Source organism: Zalophus californianus, chromosome 13 (genome assembly GCF_009762305.2).
Source record: "Zalophus californianus isolate mZalCal1 chromosome 13, mZalCal1.pri.v2, whole genome shotgun sequence".
Lineage (NCBI taxonomy): Eukaryota > Metazoa > Chordata > Mammalia > Carnivora > Otariidae > Zalophus > Zalophus californianus.
The window spans coordinates 88,624,299-88,649,241 of record NC_045607.1 but is presented as its reverse complement, the minus strand read 5'-3'; the positions used below and the strand labels follow the sequence as shown (position 1 = coordinate 88,649,241).

The 24,943-nt window shown below is 47.1% G+C and overlaps 1 protein-coding gene across 1 annotated transcript in view; it reads right to left on the bottom strand.

Moving 5' to 3' along the window:
* Positions 1-24,943, bottom strand: part of SLC1A1 (solute carrier family 1 member 1) — a 72,417-nt gene that overhangs the window by 11,124 nt on the left and 36,350 nt on the right. The window contains exons 3-8 of the mRNA XM_027616540.2: positions 10,762-10,854; positions 9,012-9,126; positions 7,741-7,783; positions 6,330-6,428; positions 3,082-3,266; positions 1,820-1,927 (exon numbers count right to left, since the gene is read on the bottom strand). Coding sequence (XP_027472341.1) covers positions 1,820-1,927; positions 3,082-3,266; positions 6,330-6,428; positions 7,741-7,783; positions 9,012-9,126; positions 10,762-10,854 — 643 coding nt within the window. The remainder of the gene's footprint in view (positions 1-1,819; positions 1,928-3,081; positions 3,267-6,329; positions 6,429-7,740; positions 7,784-9,011; positions 9,127-10,761; positions 10,855-24,943) is intronic.

The window sequence follows — 24,943 nt, the reverse complement described above, 5'->3', positions numbered from 1 at the left end:
TTTTTCCAAAGAGCTTTTTAAAAAATTCATGATAGATCACTTGATTTCCATAATGATCCAAAAGAAAATGAGAAGTACGGCAGGGATATATGTCTCCATTCCACCAATGAGGATGAGGAGACTCACCTAGCAAATGAAGTGTCTTGTCAAAGTGCTGCAGCCAGTAGCTGAATCCACATTTCAGAGCTCACAGAACACGCATGTCACACTGCCAAGCCCTGTATGTGCTATTCCTGCAATAGGTGCTAATGTACTTTCACTTCCTTCTGCTTGCTGAATTCTTACCCCTCTTCTAAGACTCAGCAAAAGGCTCCCCCCTCCTCCAGGAAGCCTTCCCTCACCTCCCTAGGTCGAGTGGACCTTTCCTTCTTGGCAGCTCTGTGGCTCCACACACAGTGCTACCAGAAACCCTCATCCTACACCCAGCCCCTCTGTTCCCTGGAGCACACTGCTGTCCTGCTGGATGGTGTCCACCATCCAAGAGGGCAGGCAGGTTGCAGGAAGGAGCGAGTCCCTGCTCTCCTATAGTCATACTTCAGGATCGACCCTCTTTTCTTTGTTGTTCCTGCCTTCCGAAACGACTCCTTGTTTCACGTAGGAATATACAGGTTACACAAAACAGGGGGCTTAAAAAATGAGATCGATCCAGCAGGTGCCATGTAAGAGTTTACAGATCAGTTATTTAAAGCTGAAGTAAGAAATGGCCATTGAAAATACAGATCCTGAAGATCCATCGTGGGGGTCTTCTAGATAGCAGGCATGTGACTAGGAACTAGGATAAATTTAGTTTTCTGTTAGAAACCCAGGTAGGACAATTGAACAGGAACCGGCAGAAATGTGTTCTAAAATGGCTCAGCATAATAAACCTCAGCCAAATCACTCCCTGGACACAGGCCCCGGCCTCTAGAAGGGTAGACAGCCCTGCTCCCGTGCGGCTAGGGCCCTGGGATCGGACGCTGGCCCTCCCATTGTGGACACCCAGGCTTCTTCTTGTTGGCTGGAAGGGCTGTGCTTTAGGTAAACACAGATGGACTCCCCAGGGAACTCAAGTTCCAACAGGTGAGCTCACTGCTCAAGGCGGGTGTTTGGGGGCACTGACCTGTGGGAGTGTTGATGATGTTTATTCATTCCCTTGGTCCATATTTCTTAGCACATGTGACGTATCCTGCCCCTGCTAGATATCCAGGGGCACTATTCCTAACTTACCTCACCCTACCTCCCCTCAAGGAACCAATAACTGGGCTGCAATAAATATGCAAATGACCTGTCCCCTGCTGCCTCCCTGCTTTACCCAGTTCGTCCCAGCCTGAAGATTTTCCCAGCATCCTCTCTGACACTCGGATGGTACTGGGCGTGGTAGCAGTGCCCAGTCCCACACCAACGGGGTTGGAACCAACCGGCCACCCGCTCCTACTTGCTCGAGTCTCATTTCATTCAGGCCCTGCCTGATTTCTTTCTTGGGGCTGTGGTCCTTGTGGGCTATTCTTACAAGTCTGGTGAGTTTCCATCCTTGAAGAAGTGAATGCCAAGAGAGGCTTCCAGTGGGTTCTGCTCGTTTCAATAAAGGATCTTAACACAACTAATAAAGGCAGCAGTAAACCATGGTCCAGGCTGTTCTGCCAAGATCTGGCAATTAGCACAGTGTGATCCTCCCCTAGTACAGCTGTTAAAGGGCAGCCACCCCCACCCCGCTCTCTTATCTCTGAACCCCATCTTCCTCAGCACGAGGGAGAAGCCAATTATAACTGAAACACAGCTTCTCAGCAGCGACCCAGCAGCTCGAACACAGTTCCCGCTTCCTCTCTCGAGTCTGCCATACCCACTCAGGACGGTGGCCACGTAAAGGCCCAGCTTGCGGAATATTTCCCAGTCTTCGACTTCTATGATCTTCCCGGCAATCAGGAACAAAATGCCGAGTGGCATATAACTAGAATGTAAGCACAGCAAAGACACTTCCGTCATCAGGTGTCTCCTCGAGGTGGGATTGCTGGGGAGGAAACAATCCAGGGCGTGCACCTCGGCTCGGCACATGCGCTCGGCTGGGAGGAGCACTTGGTCCACAACGAGGCTAAGGTTTCAGGCTCAGGCTCTGGTGGACCACACTGGAGCCAGGATTTAGTGCCTGTGCGTGCACCTTCAATCCCACCCACCTAAGCTACCTTGGGTGAGCGAACTTGGCAAGAACGTGTGGTTAAACAGGGGCCTGACCTGTGCCATGCTCCCGAGGCACATACGTCCTGCCGATGGTCCCGGGTGCAGATCTCATTTTTGCCTGACCCTCCCTATACGGCCACCACGCTCCTTCTAGCCTGGGTCATCTTGTCTTGTAGTAATATCAGCCACAGAGCAATACACTTAGTCGTGGAAGTGGTCATAACAGCTCTTTTTGTGGAGCTCTTACTGCCTGCCTTGTATTGGGTTAAGTATTTGACATGCATCATTTCCCTTAATGTACTTTTCCCACCTCGAGGGGTAAGCTTTTATTATCCTTTTTTTACACATGATGAAGCTGAGGTTCAGCGGGAGTAAGTGGCCGAAACCACTGTCAATGTCTACACTTTAGGGTAAAAAGTGTCGAGTCAACTCAATATGAGGTAAGTGGGGGCAGAGATCACCTCGAAAAGGCAGACTTGTTGGCCCCTCCAGGGACAGGGCAGATACTCAGGTGGTGCTGCTGGTGTGTTCTCATCCAAATGGCAGCTTTCATTTGGATGGAAACGAAATACAGTTGCAAGTATTTTGAATATCACTTCTGCACTGGGCCTAACAAGGAAAGCACTTAGTTTTGACGTGCCAGGAACCCCTTCAAGTCATTATTTTAAGAGTTATTTCTTAGATAAATGCCAGTTGGGTGCAAGCTGACCAAGGGCTTTGGTAGAACAGGCAATGGCTGATACTCAGATTCTTGTTTGTCAACTAACTCCTGAGTAATACGTAGAATTACCGACCACTGTAGTGTCTCGACATTCCGTGTTCATCCTTCCTAGGGTGAGGTCAGTGGAGAAACAAGGTCCCTTTATTCTAACTTTGAGGGGACAATTGTCAGGAGAAGCAAGATGGCATTCACTGGCATCTGCTCACCACATAATGATCTGAACGATCTTCATGGTTGCATCACTCAGAGCACTGAAGAAATCCACCAGAATCCGCCCTTTTTCTCCCATTTTTCCAATGACAAGTCCAAAGACGAGGCAGAAGACAACCAAGCCCAGGACATTTATGCCGTCCGAATACATGCCTACGATTTTGGATTCCTGTGTTTTGTTCTGCGGATCAAAACCAAGAGAATATATTAATGCATGATTATAATTTTGTTGGAAGGCAGAGGCCCTGAAATGAGAAGATACGACAGCCAATGCAGTAAGTCAGTAAATCTACCAGTCGGAGTCAACAGTACTTGCGGAGGAAACAACAACAGCAAACCACCTACACATGTACCAAGTCTGTACCCCCCCCGCCCCCGCCCCCTGCCATGGAAGTTTAAAGTGATTTTTTGGTTCTCTTTCTCAAAAAACCCAAACTTGAAGATTTCTTTTGAAGAGTTCTTATTCTGGGATGTCTTACGTTTTTCAAGAGAACTTTAGAATCAAGGCACTTCTTGAGGTTATTTGAACTACTAGCTACGTTTGGAGTCTGCGTGAAAAAGACAGGCATTCAATAATGCAGGGAGCGCGAAATATTTACTACGGTGAACATTTTTATGTTATCTGTTTTATCCTGATAGTGAAGCACAGAAACATTCTTTACTGCCTAACCTTGGATGACCAGAAGGACTTTAGAGATGTAAATATTAACCAAACAGCTGCTACCGTGAACCATTTCTTCACCTTATCCTGGGTAAGAACAGCATGAGTGATGCTGAAAAAAACTTCATCTGAGTGGGGCAGCGTGAGATTTACTGAGCGATTTCATAGGCATAGATAAATGCCAGTTGGGTGCAAGCTGATCAAGCGCTTTGGTAGATATCACAGGGAGATAACGGAACCGGAGTCGTACAAGCCAGCTTTACAAAGTATTATAAATGGTTGAAGCTCCTGGCGTGCCCGTCATTTTTTTTACTTATAATCTGATATACTCAAACACATATTTACCGAGCATCGAGAGTGTGCTAACAGCACCAGCTACAGGGCAAGTCTTAAAATACAGCTAGATAGATAAGATTAAGCATAAGAAAAACAAGCCAGTGATAGCAAGATGGTGTGTAACTAACTGCATCGCCAAGCCACAGGTTGCTGGCATCAGGCGGAGACCGAATGGAGGCCACGGGGTTGGGGAGAGCTCAGCCTGAGTGGCAGACGGCCAGGAGATGGAAGAATATTCCAGAAAAATGGCATAGGAGAGGCACAAGTCATCATGCACCAGGCTGCCCTACTCTGCCTGGAGAGTTCCTACTCCTCCTTTATGGCCCCCAAACTAATTTAAGCCTCTGTTGTTGAAGGCCCCTGAGTACCCTGTCCTTCCCTATTGCCATTGCCCGTCACATGAGGGCAGAGGCCACCCCTACCTGCTCCATTGGCATCCCAATGCCCAGCAGGGCCTAGCTCATGGCGGGGTGCTTGCAAAAATCTTCGTGGGATCACGTGCAAAGGTGGGAATAAGGAGAAACGGAGGAGGTGGGTCTGGATGGGGTAGAGAGGGCCACTGCGAGGGGAGCTGGGAAACCAGGGAGGCGCCCAGACGTGGAGGGCCGCTGAACCAGCCGGGGGACCTAAGGCTTCTGCAGTAGGAAGCAGGAGCCCACCGCGGGCTATCCAGTTGGGATTCCTCAGTCTCCCAAACATTTGTTCCTTAAATCTTCTCTGTCTGTGTGGTGCCAGAGAACGTTCAGCAGAAATCCACCACAGGACTATAGAGGTTCTCCTTCAGGCCCTACGGTCTTGGCTCTAATGCTGAAATTCCAACAGCTCTCAAAACCCAGGAGTTTTACTGACGAGAGGATGGCCAACTCTTGGTGGCAGAACCTACCCTGAGCTGAACTGAGGCTACTTATGGTTTACTTCTCTTATCTGGCAGGATATTCGAGAGTCTGCTGCAGAACTATCGATGTCTTTGATCCTATTTCCCGTTTCAGCATGTTGCATGACATACAGTGCCTACACCGCACGGCGCATCAAGAGTGAGAAACTCCGGACTCTAGGTGCACCTGGGTGGCTCAGATGGTTAAGCGTCTGCCTTCAGCTCAGGTCATGATCTCCAGGTCCTGGGATCGAGCCCCCGCATCGGGCTCCCTGCTCCGCGGGAAGCCTGCTTCTCCCTCTCCCACTCCCCCTGCTTGTGTTCCCTCTCTCGCTGTGTCTCTCTCTGTCAAATAAATAAAATCTTAAAAAAAAAAAAAAAAAGGAAACTCTGGACTCTGAATCACATCTGGGCAGAGAGTTTCAGATAAGGGATGTGGCCCCGTGTTCCGTATTTCATGGTCTTGCATATCTAACGCAGCTCCTAGAGGTGCCCAACTCAACTCAAAGGAGTGACAGGGACAGTAGAGACAAAAAGCCTCATTCTTTTCTCTGTGTGGTTCACTTGCTTCTCGTAATGTTTGGTGGTCTCATTCTACAAAGCGGTCACCCACCAACACTGAGTTAGCAAATACTGAATCCTCGTTCCCAGGGGACATACAACAAGGTCAGGTTCCTGGGGACCAATGTTCACAACATTTTCATCCAATGATCGGTCTATAACCTTCCTTTACGTGTGTTTCTGTTAAAGAACACATAAATGTTTAATATGTATTGTGCAGTTATGAACACTGAACTCAACCAACACTGTCAGGCCTGAGTGAGGCTGATCTAAGGCACATGTATTTTCTATCTGGCACATCAGAGCCTTCTGGCCCTGAGAACCACACACAGCGCTACAGCACTATGCTTGGGGGACGTTTTAAACAGTGAAATCATCATAAAAAAGCACAAAAATGTGAAAAAATGTGGCATAAACACACCACTAAAAGAACAATTGTTTACAAGAGAGCTGAAACAAGAAGGCAGAGCCTGGGGCGTCTGGTTGGCTCAGTTGGTAGAGCATGCGACTCGATCTCAGGGTCATGAGTTCAAGCCCCCGTTGGGCATGGAGCCTACTTGAAAAAAAAAAAAAAGGCAGAGCTCAGCCTGTTCATCCTCAGCCGGGAATGTGTGTGCTGGGCGACTTAAACTTCTTACCACTCCTTGTCTGTCTACAAATGACGTGGGAGCATCGTGTTCATTTGGGGGGTTACAAATACATTTTAGTGGGTAGACAAATTCACAAGTAGTGAGGACTGTCTTTCCGTCTTCTGCTTGCTCCTCACAACTCAGCCCCTGCCTACTGGGGAAGGGGCACGGGCGACAAGGTACCTTGGAAATGGCAGTTGTCATGATGGCCGTGACAGGTGCGTCTGTCATGTTCGTCCCTGGCTCACTGGGAGTATTCACTTCTTCACGTTTGGTTTTGTACTGCATGTTGGAGGGAAAAAGAAGACCAAAGAAACAAACAAAATAATAGCTTTTCAAGCATCTGAGCCTAAACCACAGGAATATGTTACTTCGGCTAAATGAGTACCACGGAAGGCTTCTGCTTCTGTCGCCTCTCTTGGCTCCCGCGAGGCTTTGGAAGCAAAAAGCGAGACCGTGAAATCCAAACCCTGATTCCCACAGCCACCGTTCAATGATGTCAGAATGTTCTCTTTCATAAGAAGGGACAAATTAGCAGGGCGATAACGGGAAAGAAAGTATAGGTTTTATCTGGAGGAGCTTTAACAGACGCTACAGGGATCCTGCCAATCATTTTGTTTCTATTTGTTTATTCATTCATTATTTTTAATGTGGGCGAAACAACCTCATTACTTCGATAAATGCAGTCACCATGACTTTAGTACATGTCAAGAACTATATGGTTGTTCCAAAATCAACAGCCCGTTTAGGGCCAGTCCATGAGTGAGATTTCTGTTGAATTTCCTTCCTTCAGCTCTGCTGGGTTCTGCTGAGCTTCAGCAGAGAGGTTTAAGAAAGAGCTGCTGTACTATTACAGCAGGCGTCGATGTCACTCCTCCGAGGCTCTGCCAGCCTTGAGAACCTTACAAGTGACCACTGAGGCTGAACCTCGAAATAGAGGGAGTTCTGTGCCTCCTGGAGGTCGGCAGGGAGCAAGCTCATGGCCATTTTTGTTGGTACACACAGACGGCTCTGTCCGTGTAATTTATGTAAATGAATTCAGCAGTTTGGGATAGACTCCGCTGTCTTCAAGTGCACAGACAGAGAGAAGGGCAGCAAGGAAACGGAGTGAAGAGACCGTGAAGCTTTCCTAGAGAAAAAAATCAGGGCTTTGTTACATGGCCGGGGGGTGGGGCATGCCGGCAATGTGAGCACGCGAGGATTAAGGAAAAGACCAAACACCAGGAACACAAAGCCCCATGGGGGTTAGATACTGCTCTCCCGACATGAGGGAGAAAGGAGAGAGGAGACGGGGTTGCTTCTGCAGGGTGCTGCATCTGCAGACAATCTAAGATTCTTTGCAAATACCACGGGGTTCTCCAAAAACAGGGAAAGGGAGCCTGGGTCAGTTCCAACAGGGACTTTCCGGGGCCCCAAAGACCAGAGGTATGAAGCAGAGAAGTCACCTACGATGGCTCCAGGTGCATATTCATAGGTTCATTTCCTGCCATTTGGGATGGGCTCATTCCAGTTCCTGGGTCATAGCAGGACATAAAAATCTGAATGGGTAAAGTGAAGAGGGGAGCAACCTGGAGGCAAAAGTCATTATGATTACCTGCTGAAAACAGGCTTGGACAAGATTCTCAGGGAACATATTCCTGTTGGAGACATGAAAAGCAGTGTCACATTAAGGCAAAAGTGTTTTGTTTTTGGTTTCTGTCATACCCAATACATTGGTGAACATGAGGAGCACACAGAATCAGTCCTCTGGTTTCTCTTCTGGCTTCTCCTTTGCAAATATTTCCTTGGATTAAGATTTTTTCCCCCCATGCTGAGCTGCAACCAACTCTAGAAAGTGCTCTTAAACAACCATCACTTAGCTGATTCACTGAGTAACTGATACGCTCATTGTCCTTGGTGCCACATAGCACGGGCAGGTGGACGCTCACAGTCAAGGGACGTCTTTAATCTTCTGTCCCCTTCTATGTTCACGGATGAGAATGTATGCTCACCAAGAGTCACTGCAATTGTTCCCAAGGTCTTTATGCCAATTGCAACTATCAGCGTAATTACTGAATTACAAATGACGTGAATCGATGGAACAGGACTATGAAACGGAAGGTGTGGTTTTTGTAAATGCTAAACTCAATGCCTGGAAACTCAACCAAAGCAAGTGACTAAAATTTCTGTGGTTCAATTAGGTTTGGGAGGGCCACTGAAATGGAAAGAAAAACTGGCACTCAGCTTTCTTTGCAGTTTCTGAGGGTTTTGTTGCTCTCCTTCATGGAAACTGAACCTGGAAACTGTACATGATGCTTTTGTAAGGGCAGCAGGTGCAAGAGAAATGATACGAAATTATAATCAACTGACACACCTGAAGGGAAGACCATGGCCCTATGTCAGAAATCAGCAGATAAATGCCATTCAAAGCCTCAACAAAATATGTCATGCATATCTGTGCCATTTTTTTTACGATTCTCTGCTTTAACGACTCCCTTAAAATTAACTGACCAATTTCCAGCCCTGATTGCTTCTGATAAAAGGGTTTCTCCTGTACAGTTAAAAAGTATATTTCTTTAAGTGTGCTTCAGAACTGACCCCCACCCAGTCCAGCATCTTAATGCAACAAGTAGGTACTTTCTGCATCTCTGTCCATCCTGATTCCGGACAGAAGAGCCTGTTCCTCCCACCCCTCTTGGAACCACACTCTGGGCAAGCAGGCCTGGCTATGTAATTTTGGGGTGCAGGGCTCACTGAACACATGCAATGATTCAAAAACTATCAGAAATTTCAAACCAGCGAGAGCAGAGCCTCGGAGCAAGCATGGGTCCGGTGTGACCGCAGCCTCACAAGCCCATGGAGCTGCCCGGCTGGCAAGACACTCACCTGATCAGATCTAACATGGCGTCCACCGTACTGACTTCGGGGTTGCTGCCTGTCCTGTCAATCTCATCCACTTTCTGGGACACGCCAGGCTTGATGCTCACCACCAGCACGATGCCTGTGGCCAAGGAGAGTACCACAGAGCATTAAGAACCTTCTAGAACATCTGCGCCCCCTGTGCCCCCCGCTCCCGCCATCCTTCTTAGAACGAGTAGGCATGGTGGCACCAGACAATACTGGAATGAGGACTCTGAGGTCCAGCCAAGATGCTGAGCCTCAGCTGGGACCTCAGCAGGGCCTTAATGACTTTTCCATTTAAACGAAGCAGAAGGAACTTTTCCCATTTTTTTTTTTTTTTTAATGAAGAGGCTGCATTCCAGAATTACTTCTGGAAACACCTGCTGATGAGAATTTTCTATTTTCTTTGTTTTAGCTTATGAGGTCAGCCTAGGCAGGGGTTGGGGTGAGGGTGATTCCTTTTCCAGCTCAGGGCACCCACTCAATGTCTTCATGTAACTTTTACCCACAGATGCTGGTTCTTTTCCTGAGGCTCCTACAGAACAAGCCTTCTCTTCCTTCCATACCCCAAGCCTTAAAAAATCTGGACAACTGTTGTCTAATCCAAAAAAGGGTCAGGGTTAGGAAAAGTAGTATTCCCTGTGACTCTGAGGGGACGGAATGGGGACAAACAGGCATTACAGGGAGAGATAATTCTTGCCGAAAGGAACTGTCTAAACAGGGAGTATCTGAGAGTGCCATTTTGGCCCCTGGAGGTAATGGGTTCCTGTCCTTTGAGGTGTCCGAGCAGAGATGGGAGGCTGGAGAACAGATCAAGGCATCAGAGACTGCTTGACTGGGGCTGGGGGGCTGCCAATCCACGGGGGCAGGACGTCAGGACACTGAGCAGTTCGGTTTTGCCAGTGAGAAGAGTCAGTGGGCGATGCAAGGACCATGGTGGGTGTGGTTCCCTCTTCCCTCTCAGGGTTGCTGGAGAGAGACATACACCAACTTTTCCCTTCATGTCTCCCTCCCTCAGGAACCTCATGAGGAGATGTGGCTTTGGTTTAAGGCAGGGTTCAGCCCCTCCTCGGTGCCCTGCCTCACACCACTCAAACCTCACCACAATCCATTAAAGCAGCAGCAGGGTCACGCTGGCTGCAACATCTGACTACATCCCAGCCTCTCTTCCCACTCGGGGCATCCTTCTTGAAACGTTAGGTCACAAAGGACGGACTGCATTTTCTTCACAGAAGAATGCCAAAGGTACAAGAGCAGCGATAGTCCCGTATTAGAACCTTCTCCCTTTTTCAAGCGGAATTTATACTTGGCAAGACGCTGCGAGCTCCCAGTACCATGTGAAATCTGAAATGCACTGAAATGCCATCGTTTTGGAAATATTTCACAATTACACTCAACTCCACTATTATAGACTAATTACTCAGTTTACAAATTATATAAGCTCTTGGCTTCACCTCCTTCCACCCAGTGAACCTGGTAAAGCACAGAACTCTCACCCTCTTTCTGTTTCTTTCTAGGGACATGAATAAGCAGCATCATGGCTGAACTTTAGTCAGTATTGTATTTTCTTCATAGAAAAGGTGCTGGGTAGACTTTAAGCCCAAAGGCTTCACGGTGGTTTGACAAAACTACTTTTTGAATTAAAAAAAAATAAGTGCCTTAAAAAAAGTCCAGCTACTTTTAAAGGAAAAGTCACCACTATACAGAGGAATAAGGAATCAGAAATAGATTTTACCTAGAATTACAGCAATGACAGTAGTACAGAAATAATATATGACGGCACGCAGACCAATTTTCCCAGATACACTGGAATCCAGCGCAGCTACACCTGCAGTGGGGGGAGGGAGGGGAGAAGTCAAGTTACATTAGTTTTTAAAAGAAGTCATTTCCAGGACTGGAGGTCACTCAATCCTCAAGGTGTGAAAGAAAGCGCTGAGAGCCGTCCTCTGCACCTGCTAGGCCTATCTCACACATTTTGTTTGGCTAAGATGCAATGGGCAAATCAGCTCTTCAAAACTGCAGACAAGGAATAGAGATGGAAGACGGGCAAGGGGCAGGCTCGCCTCCCCCGCTCACCCCACTGCCTGGTCAGCAGCTGCTTCAAGAACTTCGTCAAGATTTGTATGTCACGTCACCCCACAGCCTTCAGGATAAACCCCTTCTGGAATTCAGGATCCAGAAAAAGTTGATCTTGGAAGGACGGAGATGGTTCTTTCCTCACATAATGAACATTGTAAAAGTCACGATTGTTTCCCCAGCTGCCTTTTTCTGTCAGGGAGCTCAGAGTCAACCAAAAAGAAAACTCTGGTGTGTGATTATGAAAGTAGTATGTGTTTGTGATAATAATCTGAAGGAAGGAAAATAAAAACCACTCCATCTCATCAGCTGTAGTGAATTTCCTGTCAATATTTTTTCTTGATTTTTTGGTAAACATAGCTAATTCTACGGTTTTTAACCCTCTCTTATTCATACTGTATTATAAGAATTTTCTTCTTATAAATTCCCCGAGGGTAATTTTAATAGCTACATAATCTTGTCATGCGACTATACCATAATGTATTTAATGATCCACTTATTGCCGGAGCTTTGGAGAGTCTTGGAGCCGACTTCCATAATAAATCACAGCAATTTCATTATTTATCCTGGCTAGCACATTTTCTTCTTTTCATGATTTTCAAATCGCTTCTACGTTAACAACCTTATCGTGGATGGCTTGGTGAGACAACTTAAAATATCCGTCTTCAAGAGGTAGGATATAAATAGAGAATTCCAATTTGTAAGTTTTCAATTTAAGAGACTTATGGCCACACTGTTCGCTGTAGGCTCAAATGGTCTTTGGTGGCCTCTAAAATGACTGAACGTTGCCTGGAACTGGAAGGGTTGTCTAGAGTGTCGAGAAGAGTGGTAGAGGTGGGAGACACATACCCCTTCTTGCTAGAAAGCCTTGCCCTCCAGTAAAGATGCTTCTCTAAAGTGAGCCAAATGATGCAGCTATCTGGATAGCGTCTATGTTGGAAGACGGGCATGTGGAGAAGCAAGCAAACCACCTTTCAGCAAGCTGTTATTTGAAGGTTTCAGACCCTATCCTGCCCGATTTCCAAAATGAGAACCTCATGTTGAGCCAAACGATCATCACAGAAAATCACTGCTTGAATCCCTGGCCTGTGAGCGGTCCCATAACCATGAGCAAAGCCTGAAGTGCAGGGCAGCCCCAAGGAAAGGCCATAAACCTGTAGGCTGGCAGCAGGCACAGATAGCTTGTATATGCACTCCTGACACTATAAAAGGCCCGTCTATTTTTTTTTAAAGTGACCGGGGGACTACGCTTCTCACATATAATTGTACATGTTCAATGAATGGGACAAATCTGGAAGGGAAGCTGTCATCATGATGACAGGACAAATCATCTCTCAGAAATGAATGAACTATCTCTTATTTCACTTTGGTCTCTTAAAAAAAGAGCAAACAGGGGTGCCTGGGTGGCTCAGTCGGTTAAGCACCTGCCTTCGGCTCAGGTCATGATCTCTGGGACCTGGGATGGAGCCCCAGGGCAGGCTCCTTGCTCAGCGGGGAGCCTGCTTCTCCCTCTGCCCCTCCCCTGCCTGTGCTCTCCCGCTCACTCTCTCTCCAATAAATAAATAAAATCTTAAAAAAAAGAGCAAACAATAATGCAAATATGTAAGTTTGCTAAGTTTATTATATGAATATAAAATGTGCTCTAATATCCTGATATTTCAGAGCTCTGGGCATTATTTTCATAAACCAAAATAATTATTTATATCAATAAGGTGATTAAAAAAAAAAGAAAATCAGCAATTCAACAAAACTCCAGGTAACCTGTATCAGCACACGTAATCCTGGTCCAAGAGAGGATGTATTTTCAGACGTACTGTCCTTGGGTAGATGTCTAACTTCAGCGGCTCCCAGCCCCTAAGGGGCTGACAAGTGACAGGCTCACAGGGTAGCTGCAGAACTGTTCTAGGGTATGTGTTTTGTGCCCTCCTGGGGTTTTCCTCCAGCAGGGAAACAAATTAAATCTATGTAGGTAACTGTTTCCAGCATATGTTAATATGTCTTAATTTGTCTTAATGATCTGGCCATGGGGCTGGTGCCTCTGCTTCTATTCCAGGACCCAGCTGGTAATAAAAGGCTTCATAACAATGAGATTCCTGGTGGAAATATCTTAAGCAAATACACCCCCAAAGCAGCCAGCCAGCTCCTCTCTGCTGTACTACAGCACCTGTCTTGTAGTGACTTTCGGAAAGGGCTTTATTCCTCAAATCTAACTTCAGTCCTACAATTCTCCTGGATAGATCAGAAATGCATTCGAACCAACCATCGTCCTTCTCTACATTTTACCTCTAGAGTTCCCCTTCCACCTCGCCAGTCATCACCGATCCGGGGCAGAGCTGGTCCCCAAGTCCAGGCTCTTGGATTTACAACGTGGTGCTGAGGATGGAGGTGGGGACCACCGCAGAGGTTGGGAACACATTCAGCAGGAAAACAGCCTCATCTTTGAAAACCTCCATAAGCAACAAGAACATGCCTGAACCTGATTTGAAGATAAAATGCCTGTCTGGATGTCCTACTCACCCCACCTGCCAATCACAGCGACGATGCTGATGATAATTATGATAAAAATGATGATGGCATACACCCCGTGTAGCGGGTGATGAGTGCAGGTTAAGTGCATTGCCTTCTTTTATGCTCGAAATTCAGGGTTCATCCCTGAATCCCAAACCCAGATTCGACCCCAAAAGCCACATTCTTAACCACTATGTCCGGCTGGTCTATCCACGTGCTACCAAATTCTAGACCAGTGCTGCCTCATGCAACTTCTGGGATGGTGGAAATGCTATTTGTACTGTCTGACGTAGCCACAAGCTACGTGCAGCTAACGAGCCCTGGGAACGGGCTAGTGGGACTAGGAATTTTCATCTTGCTTAATTGTCATAATCTCGCACGTGGGGTAACGGCTGCCATGCTGTACAGCACAATCTCAAGACCTTTCCAGAGTGTCCAGCATTTAGTGGGTGCTCAGTAATGTTGAACGAACAAACTCAAGCTTAACTCTGCTACAAAATTCAGGACAGCCTCTTTACCTTGCCAGCACAGGGCCAGGGGGGACCCGATGATGAACCATCATTTCCAGGGATGCATTTCCACCACAACACTGACCACAAGGCCGGAGGCTTATTCTTCTCTGTGTCCCCAGGGCATTAAACAAGGTGCTTCACGAATTTTGTACTTGATGGTTTTCCTGACAGAAAAAAGCTGCTTTCTTTTTTCTTTTCTTTTCTTTTTTTTACAGGTAGTCCCCTCCTTATAACATGATCCACTCATGTGTCAAAGATCCACTCATGTGTCAGCAATTAGGAACTCGGCGGGTAGGTTCCTGAGAAAGCACTTACGCAAGGCAGTTTCGTTCAGTTCCCAGGGTGACCAACAACAACACTCTTCATACGTGCTAGACTTTCATGTGAGAACACATTCAGTATCTTAGTTTCTCTACCTTTTTTCCCCCATCATTGTGTGCTCTCCCTGCCCCCCCACCCTTTTAGACACTTCCCCATGAAATCTTAATACTACAGAAAACTGTGTATCTGTGTGTGTACTAGATGTATACATGTGCTTTTTACATAAAGAGTACATTTCTCCCCCTAACCCTAAGGAATCAGTCTTTGCTGCCTTGGAGGTGATATCGCTCCTGTTGAGAACGTGTGGTCTCGCTCAGTGGATGTCATGCGAATGGTACCTTAATCCAGATGTTGGACTCTGGAGAAGGCACCTCTCCATCACTTCCTCAGTCACACCCAGCCACGTGTAGCTCATGGCTACGACATCAGCACAAATAGAGACTGTTTCCACCACCACCGGAAGTCCCATAAGGCAGCGCTGGTCTAGAATTTGGTGGTGCATGGATAGAACCAACATGACATAGTGCTTAAGAATATGACCTCCATCACTTACTCGGGGGAAAGGTTGAACAGCACGCTCACCTTCATCCCAAACAGGTGGCACATCACTGTGCTTTATCCTGGGGTTTTACTGTCCACAGCCACCTGGATTTCAGGCCATGCCTCACGCCTGGTGAAGCCTGGTCACCCCTCTTTGCAGTCCACTCCCAGAACCCACTTCCTCTGGGGACGGACAGATGAGAGGCGACTGCACACTGACACATTACACGGCAGGGGTGATGGGTTTGCCCAGAAACCGGAGGTCAGGGTTTAAAACCGTTTACAGCGACTGGACAAGGATTTTATGTTTGTTCAATAGAAACACAAAAAGTAGGGCTAGCGCTTTGTATGTCTTTGCTTTTTTTATATCTTTACCTTGTAATTCATTTTTATCCTAGTTTACAAAGATTATCGATCTGTGACAGACTGGAAGTGAAAAAAAAAACAAAACAAAACTGGATTTCTCCCATCCATCTAAAAAACTGGATGCCTCGCAAAGCCCTGGCACAGAGGGTGGGTCCTGTGGGTTTTTGGAGGGGCCAGAGATGTCGCCAGGGGGAAGTTATGTGGCAGACAGCATCTGAACTGGGCAGAAAAGGGTGAGCAGGATTCTGACAAAGGTTCTTTGCTTGGCCATAGGCTCCTGAACCTTCTCCTAGGCCCATCTGTCTACTTCCTGCAAAATCCAGGTTTAGCAGGAACTCTGCTATGTTAGTTCGACTGGAACCCCCACCCTCGATATCTAGTCGGGTTCTCGGTCCTCCACCATCCCCCGGGGTGATGTCTGGCCCACCCTGGCCTGTCTCCAGAAAGAACCCTGTTAGCTCAGTGTGGCCGGAATCCCCCAGGACCCCAGCTCTTAGGGCTTCTCCACCCACTGACCCCCACCCTGCTCCTTGGAGATCAGTTCCCACATGCGCTGCTGTCTTCAGAGTCGAGCCCCATCTCTCTCCCCCAGCTGCGAAGCCCCACCACAGCGACCCCCACGCCTATCGTGATGGTCCGGAATAAAGTCTGCCTTGCCACCTTCAACAAGTGTCATTGAATTTTCATTTCCTTAACAAGTCCAGTTTCCAGTGAGCCCAGGATTATCCTCTAAAACCAGGGACAGTTTCGAGGCTGGGCTGTGGCCTAGAAACAGGGATACCATCCAAGGTTGTCCTTGGAAGTCAGGGGCACCTGCTCGCTCTTTATTTTAAGACAGCACACTTGCTTTTTTACCTTGGGAGGAAGCTCTGATGAGCTGGGGTGCTGGCCCCTGGCCAGAGCAGTGATAATCTATTAGAACTTTTTATAAAAACACTACAAAGGAAGCAGTTGCTATGGGCTAAACAACAGCATGTTTTGTAAAAATAAGCACCTGAGGGCAAAAGACTCCCCCGAGAGCTCTCTGATTAAGCTATCACTCACTAGAGAACAAAATTTCCGTGATGGTCTCCCTCCACCTTGTCATTAAGGTGTCAAAATTAACTCCATTACTGGAAGGTTTTGTTTTTTTTTTTTTTTTTTGGTCTGGCATTTGATGGTGCTTCACAATTGGGAATGGACACAAGACCCAAGAAACTCATTGTTGCAAGGAGTTAAAACCCTCCCATCCAGAGGACTCCGGTCCCTCTATCACCGTCATGGAGGAAAACAAGCATGGACTCAAATTCCAGCCTTTGCCTCCAGACTCGGTTTCCCCATCTGTAAAAATGCAGGTTTTCAATGCCTCCGCCTCCTCCAGGGTAATTGTGAGGAGCAAAGCGAGTAACCTCATCTTGCACAGCTGCTGTGGAGATTAGAAACAGTATCTATAACACATAACACATCTAGTACAGTGCCTAGGACTTAACTGCACCGGTAAATAGCCTCCATCATTACTGAATGAAAAAATCAAATGGAAGGCACTCAGCAGTATTAGCTCATTCATCCCCTCACTCTTTCTCCAGAATCCTTCTGTATTCCTTCATCACATGGGCACCAAAGAGATCCTTTAAGAACATCCGTCAGGCCGTTTCACACTCTGGTATGACCTTCAATGGCATGGATGATAAGCTAGAGAATCCTCACCCCGGCTGAAGAGACCCTGAGGGAAGGGGGCCTGCCCGCCGCCCCAGCCCAGCCTGCGCCACCTTCCAGCTTGGGCGTCCCCCAATACTCACCCGGAGCAGACCCAGCTCCCCCTCGCTGTGCAGGGACTCCTTTCTCTGCCCAAAGGCCTTCCCCCTACTCTTCACTTGTCTACGTTCATGTCTTTTCCTGGGGCTCCTTTCCTGAGTCACCAGGCTAAACCAGGCTCCTCTATTTTCCCCACCTGGCACCCTGCTCATATCACATTTCACAAGTTGTATCAATGGGCTCATTATTTATCGTCTGTCTTTAGCACTAGACTGTAGTGAGCAGCACGAAGTTCCTGGAGACCCAGATGTCTGCATGGTCACCAATGCATACCTAGTGCCCAACATGTAGAACAGCTTGATTAACGTGTGGTGGTTGAATGAGTCACCTAGTTGTATATGGTTGTCTGCCGCAGCCCCCTCCCTCAGTCTCTGGTCCCTGGACGGTGGAATGTTCCAGAACGGAACTCGAGACTCTGCACTAGTCCCAGGTGCTGCTCCTATGATCTGTGTGATCTTGAACAGTCCTTGGAACTGTCCTCATCTCTGATGATGGAGATAGGGTCCCCCCTACCTTACGACTTCCTGACTTCCTTGGGTTGCTACGAGGGTTAAACGAACAAGTTCATTCCCCAGGGAAAACAAGGCTGGCTATGACATCACCTTGCTATTCCAGAGCACGGGGACATCTCTGCTGCCTGATTAATACCCCTGGGGTGTGACAGGGGAAGAGAGGAGGCAGACAGGAGCATGCGAAATATATTTCTGTGCATGCCTTGCCCATGACATCTACTTTTCTTACAGGCATCAATACAAAGAACTCCCTGAAAATAGGTTATATCACCACCTTAGACTATTCTGTGAAGTTAACAAAATAAACCAGTCCTTAGGCAGAACCAACTAAAGGTCACTTTGTAGCCTCTACATTTGATGTTCAAAACCTGTGTCAAGAAGCAGCCGGCTGGTCTCCTGGTCTTCAGCCATTCAGGGAGCTGTTTGCAACATTTTTTTTTATTATTATTTTTTTAATACCACGGACCTCAGTGGTATTTGTAGTTGGGACCAACTTTTCAGAAGACCCCACGAGCTTTTATAGGAGGCTTATGATTCAGTAGGAGCATTAAACACACCTTAGACGATCTGAGGGACTCAGCCATTCTCTTCAAAGTCCATACGAATGCTTTGACATCAGAACAGCTAACAGCTTAGTGAAACTTCTTTTTTTCTTTGCCACAGCCTAATTATCATTGAGCTCTCTTTTCTCTCTTTTTGCTTCTCCTTATCCTATAAGCTCAGTAGCTCAGGATTCTGGGTAGAAGCCACTTGTATGCCGGTGAATTTTACAATCTAGTGTCTTACAAAGAGTAAGTCTTTTTATAACGTTTTCCTTTCCGGAATGCATGCATTGAGTGTACTTGCATCTGTATGGCTCAATTCTAATACTGGCTCTGTAGCTTCTGATGCCAATGCAGGGACTTTCTAGAAACTTCTGACAGTATCAGGCATACCACAACACAGCATTACTATTTTCCTATTTCACAGTTGAGGACAAGTTAAGTAACTTGTCAGGGTTTCACAGCCAGCAAATGGCAGAGCCGGGATTCAAACCTGCGCAGTCTGGCCCCTTGGTCCACACGCTTCACCACTAGACACTCCTGTCCCTCTGTGATTGATACCAACAAAGGTTTCTGTTTAACCACACCTCGCCAGGCTCCTGGACCTCCTCCTAAACCCATCTGTGTATTTTCAAGCAAAACCTAGTTTTCGTAAGAACTTTGCTAAGTCGGTTTAACCAGAACCCAGTATCTGATCACTCTGCACACCTAATCAGGCTCCCCATCCTCCACCATCTCCCAGGTGATGTCTGGCCACCCTGGCCTGCCTTCTTCAGCAAGAATCCTACTAGGTTGGTTTAGCCAGAATCCCCTTTCCCCTGATGGTTTCCCTTAGTGATTTTCCACCTACTGATTCCCCCTCCCCTGCTCCGTGGAGATCAATTCTCACTTGCTGATGCTGTCTTCAGAGTTGAGCCCCATTGCCCCCACCCCCCGCCCCGCTGTGAAATCCCAATGCAGTGGTCCCCACGCCTATCATGATGGTCTGGGATAAAGTCTGCTTTACCAGCTTTAACAAGTGTCATTGAATTTTTGTTTTCTTTAACAGTACTTCCCCACCTATGATCTCACTGATGTGGGGAGTTTAAGAAACAAAACAGAGGATCATAGGGGAAGAGAGGAAAAAAATAAAACAAGACAAAACCAGAAAGGGAGACAAACTAGAGAAGAGACTCTTAATCACAGGAAACAAACCGCGGGTTGCTGGAGGGGAGGGGGCTGGGGGGATGGTGTAACTGGGGGACGGGCACTGGGGAGGGCCCCGGACGGAACGAGCACTGGGTGTTACGTGAGACTGACGAATCACAGACCTGGACCTCTGAAGCCAGGAATACTTTGTATGTTAACTGAATTAAAATTAAAAAAATTAATAAAACAAAACAGCACCTCCCCACCTGCAGCTCGTCCCCCGTGTTCCTTTGCAGAGAACGGGGCAGGCGGCGGTCACCGCTGTCACTTGCTTCCCCGTGCCTGGACGGACCCCTGATGAAGGCCCACGCTCACCCTGCCACCCCACTCCTCCTCGCCGGGTCTCCAGCGTTCTGCTCCACGTCTCGCTGTCCTCGAGAGGTGCCGAGCCATCTGCTGTTTTCTTCTGCCTGGACTCCCTGCCCTCTTCATCTGACTCTGATCTCTTCTTGGAAACTCCACCCCAGCGTCCCCTCTACCGTCCTCATTCCCACAAAGCACTTGTCACAACGCATCTTTCTTGCCGGACCAGGACTTATCTTTGTCATGTGTGCCTAGAACAGAGCCTGGGACATTGAAGATGCAATGAATGAGTGAGTGAATGAATGAATGAACGAATGAGTGGTATCCCAGGTCCATGCAGTCAACACAGAGGAGGTTTCTTAGAGTGCCTGCAGGGTTTACCACTCTTTTAAAGAAACAAAATCAGGTTAACTTGCAGTCAAGCAGAACTGTGAGCCAGTGTCCTCATAGTATAGGCAGAAGTTAAAGCTCATCCATGGTTGACTCTTGGGGCTTCACTATCTCAGAACGAGACTGAAGCAGGGCGTACTTATCTTTTGCCACTTTGCATTTGATTACTGTGGCAAGGGGCACATTCACTGTGGGAATTTTTATACATTAGGTGCTCCTTTCCGCTTTGCAGGAAAGGCATCATAGACATCAAATTAATAGAGTAAGTCCCCTGGCTTCAACAGCTGTGTTCTAACTCAACACGAACTTCCCGATGATCTCAGGAAAATGTTTAATTCATGTGTGCAAAGCTGTTTAGTTCACCTTATTCTCTCGGTTCCCCATTGAGGCTTGGGAAAGTTAAAAAAAGCACTTCCATTCAGGCAAAGCCCAGTGGTTACAGATGTTGCAATTGAGGCAAGAAGTTCCTTCTTGGTCTGTATGGTTTTTGGCTACAACCCTGCCTTCCCCCGCATGGAGTTTTAGGTTTATAGGCCACCTGGGAATGGCAGTTTTCCAGAGATGAAACCACAAAAAACCACCACTGTTTCCAAAAAAGCACGCATACTCCACCCCTCCTCCCCCACCAGCTGAAACTGACATTGAACACTCTTAGCTCCCTACAGCGAGAGGTCCAACCAAATGATACCTCTGTCTTCCGTCCTACTTTCTTACCCATGAGGGAACTCACAGACCCAACTAGCACAAGTTCTGGGGTCCATGAACAGGTGAGTGGCAGGCGCCTCACCCTCCCACAGGTGGTTTTCTCTTCATCTGTTTTCATACAGTTGGGGTTAAAAATGTTGAGTTCCACCGAACCCTGTTTCAGGGGGGCACACGGGACAGTTCTTTCCACTGGAGGATGAGGGGTAGTACCCAGGTACACAGCTGTTTATGAGTAAATGAATACACAGCTGAAAAAAAAATGCCTTCCCCAGCCCACACGATCCAAGTGTGTCATCGCCTGCAAACCCTGAATTGAAAAAATAGGCATCTCCAAAAACCTTGACTGACTTCTCCATTCCTCAGTGCCTCTTAGGGACATTTACACTCATTGCTTGATATGAGTCGTAGTTGCTTGTTGTGTTCGTTTATTTTGCCACATGATTCCATCTTAACTAACCTGTATCTTGAGAGTTCGAATCTAGTCTTGTCCTTCATCTTGACCAGCTGCTGGCTGGCCTCCTGTTATTGCAAATAAATGCTTTATTGACACACGGCTACGCCCATCACTTACATATTGCTTATGGTGGCTTTCTGGTGACAGCCAGTTGGGAAGTTGGGACAGAGACCATCTGGCTTGAAAAGCTTAAAACATTCACTATCTGGTCCTTTACGAAAAAATGTTGCAGACCCCTGCTTGCTAGGAAACCAACTTATGTATGTATTCTACATCTGGCTGTTGTTTAATAAATATTGTTTCTGTCTAAGCCTCTATAAGACAATTTTTTTTTCTTGGTTAAAATGTAGTGGAAAACCTCTGGCCTTAGAGTTGAGATCAAGTCCCTCAAATTTGGAAATCCTGATGTAGAGGCTGAAGTGACAACCATTTAAAGTTTGAAACAAGTTTTTTTTTTTTTTTAAATCACTGAAGGGTGGAGTCTTATATTTATCCTTGAAGATGTAAATCCAACCCAACTAGTGCTCATGTCAAAATAGGAAGGTCATCAATAAACAGAATGCAAGTGTCTTCTACCAAAGTCTTATGTTTGGTACATGATTTGTTCGGGAGGTGAAATCAGTACTAGGGTCCAGGGACTCAGTGGCTTGGGGCAGAGGGAAAGGAGGGCGTTTCCTTGGCTTGGAATGGAATGAATTTGGAATGTGGTGCGTGGCACACTGCTGTGGTTTCCTGAGGGGCCGACATGTGTAGGAAACCCAGAGTGGAGGGCCACAGGAATAGGTAGAAATGAGCACCTAGCTCCCAGGAGCAACTGTGCACAGGAGGTGGCACGGACTCAGCATAGCCCAACCTGGACAGACTCCCATGTCCTACAGGCTAGGTGCCTATGACCCAACCCGGCGGGTACCAATGGTACCCATTCTAGTGTGAGTCTCCTAATGGGGCCCCCAAGGCAAACCGTCCCCTTGCAGCTCGGAGGAGGGTTTCCCCCAAAATGGATATTCCTTGATGGCGGTCCTCCCAGGAAGAGGTCGCCTCTGGGCCAGGACAGGAAGAACTGCGTGACAGTGAAATTTTTCCTTTTCAAAACCTAGTGTCAGGTGGTGGGGTCAGGGGTGTGGCAGTGCCTGGAACATCTTCATGTGGAGGAAGGAATAGGCTGACAGCTAAGCGAAGGGGCAGTCCTCTTAAGAGACCCCGGGACTCTCAGAAGACCCCCATCAAGGAGCAGGTGGATGTCACTGTGGGTGCTTCCCCTACTTTCACTCCCCAACCATTCATAAAGCTTTGTCCCAAGGCACAGCCTGGGCTCAGCTATGCTTTGAAGAATTATGTTCTCATTCCTCCCTTAGGATAGAGGAGCAAAGGGGGAGCTCCTTGGGGTCAGAGGGGTGGCGGCAGGCACAGGAGATAGCTAGAGGAGGGGTGCAGCTGTGCCTGGCAGAGCACTTCCAGCCCAGGTGGTGGAGGCAGAGGCTGGAGTGGAAGAGTTGGGGACCTCTTCCTGAGCACAGCTGGGGCGCCATCTTGGAAAGATGCTCAAGGAACCTCGGGGAGTGGCCGTTGAGGGGCCATTCCCTTTCCTGTGCTGGTCATAAGAGGCTCAAGTCATCATCATTCGTGTATTAAGGAAAACGTGCTCTGAATTTAAACTCACTGGCTGGGGAAACCTGGACCAGGATTTTCCAGAGCCACAGTTCTCAGGCATGTGCATAAGCCACTTCCCCTGCTATTCCCCTGGTGGTCTGGTTACAAATACAGCTTAGAAACCTAAACGTTAACAGGGCCCAAACAGACAGTCGGCGCATCACGAGTGTGTCCCTCAGGATGTCAATTATGGGAAGGATTCTGTTGGTGCCTACACTGCCTGTGTCTGAAAATGCCTTGAGATTTTGTCGACTGTGCCTTTTTTCTGTTTTAACTAAATTCTAGACATTCTGTCATCTTATCCCTACATCATTCCATATGCATTAAAAAGGACATTTTCTTACATAACTAAATGCCATTCTCCCCGCTAAGAAAATTATCAACAATTTCTTGATACCATCTAACAGCCAGCCTATATTCAAATTTCCCCGATTAATGTGACATCTTACCCTGCTCGTCACATGAAGAAGGCTCCTTCTGTTAAAAAAAAAAAAAAGCTATAAAGTAAGTATTTTTATATCAGCAGAGGCTTTGATGGCAGAGGGTTTTTTTTTTCCTACTTGTTAATTCTTCAAGAGAGTTTCCTTTATGCAGAAGCACAGGTTACTAGTCGTAGGTCTCAATTTTTATTTCTACCTCTAATTTGTGTATCCTGAAGGCTCTCATTTCACTCTCCCCAGCTTCCAACATCCATCTTCCTTTGTCCTAATAAGTGTATAAGCTGAGTTATTGATCTGCTAGATTTATGAAGGCTTTTGGAATGTGAAAACTGCTCTAGTGTATTTCCACAGCCCTCCTGCTGCTCTCCCCTGCTGGCTCCCTGCTGGGCGGGGCACCCCCCGCCCCCCCCCCCCCCCGCCCCCCCCCCCCCCCCCCCCCCCCCCCCCCGCTGAGGACCCCTGCAGGGTTTGGGGGAGGGCGGACCACCAGGGAAAAGGTGGTGCAGGGCTGCGGGGGCTGGGAGCCCGACTGGGGAGGAGGGGAGCAGGGAACCTGCCAGAGGCTGAGCCTGAGGAGCACAGAGTAGAACCCACCCTACTCTCTCTTTTTTCTTTCTTTCTTCCTTTTTTTTTTTAATTTGAGAGAGAAAGGGAGCGAGTGAGAGAGAGAGAAAAAGAGAGCATGAGTGGGGAGACAGGCAGAGAGAGAGAGAGAGAAGCAGATTCCCCACAGAACAGGGAGTCTGATTTGGGACTTGATCCCAGGATCCTGGGATCATGACCTGAGCCAAAAGTAGATGCTTAACCAACTGAGCCACCCAGGCGCCCTGCCTTTTTTTCCTTAAAAAGGAAAGAAAGAGAGAGAGGGAAAACGAGAGAGAGGGAGGAAGAGAGAAAGAAAACACAAAACCAAACAAAAATAACAAATATGTGCTCGCCTTGAAAATGTAAAGAAAGCGCAATGAGTCATGTTTTCTTACTACCTCGATCTAACCATCATTAACTGGTTTGCTCCCCAATGTTTAAAAATGCACATAAATTTTAATAAATTTTGGATTGTACACAACATCCTGTTGTGCAATTTGTTTTTATCTTCCTATTTTATACCATGTGAGGAACATATCCACATGCCATTAAATGTTTCCAAAACAAGGTTTTTAACAATTGCAGAGAATCATAACTTAGGGGTATAATTTACATTTAGATTGCTTATAATTCACCATCATGATAAAAAAAATGCTACCACGAACATTCTTGTACCTAAATCTTTGAACAGATCTCTAACTATTTACGAGAAATTCTGAGAAGTAGAATTACAAAGTGGAAAGAGATCGGGACATGTTCCCAGCTGCAGCCCCCAAAAGTTTGCTCCAATAATACAATAATCAAAAATGTATGAATGAGCCCGTTTTCCCACACCCTTACCAACACTAGTAATATTATGTTTCCCCTTTTAATCTGACAATTTAAATCACGAACATGGCATCACTGTTCCCAGACTGCTTTATTCACGTCCCTTTGGGTAGCGGTTCTGGTCTCTCTCCTACTTCTGTTTCACTCCTGGGGGTTTGCTGGGAGTTTTCCTTTAGGAAAAATGTAGAATGTAGGAATGTCTA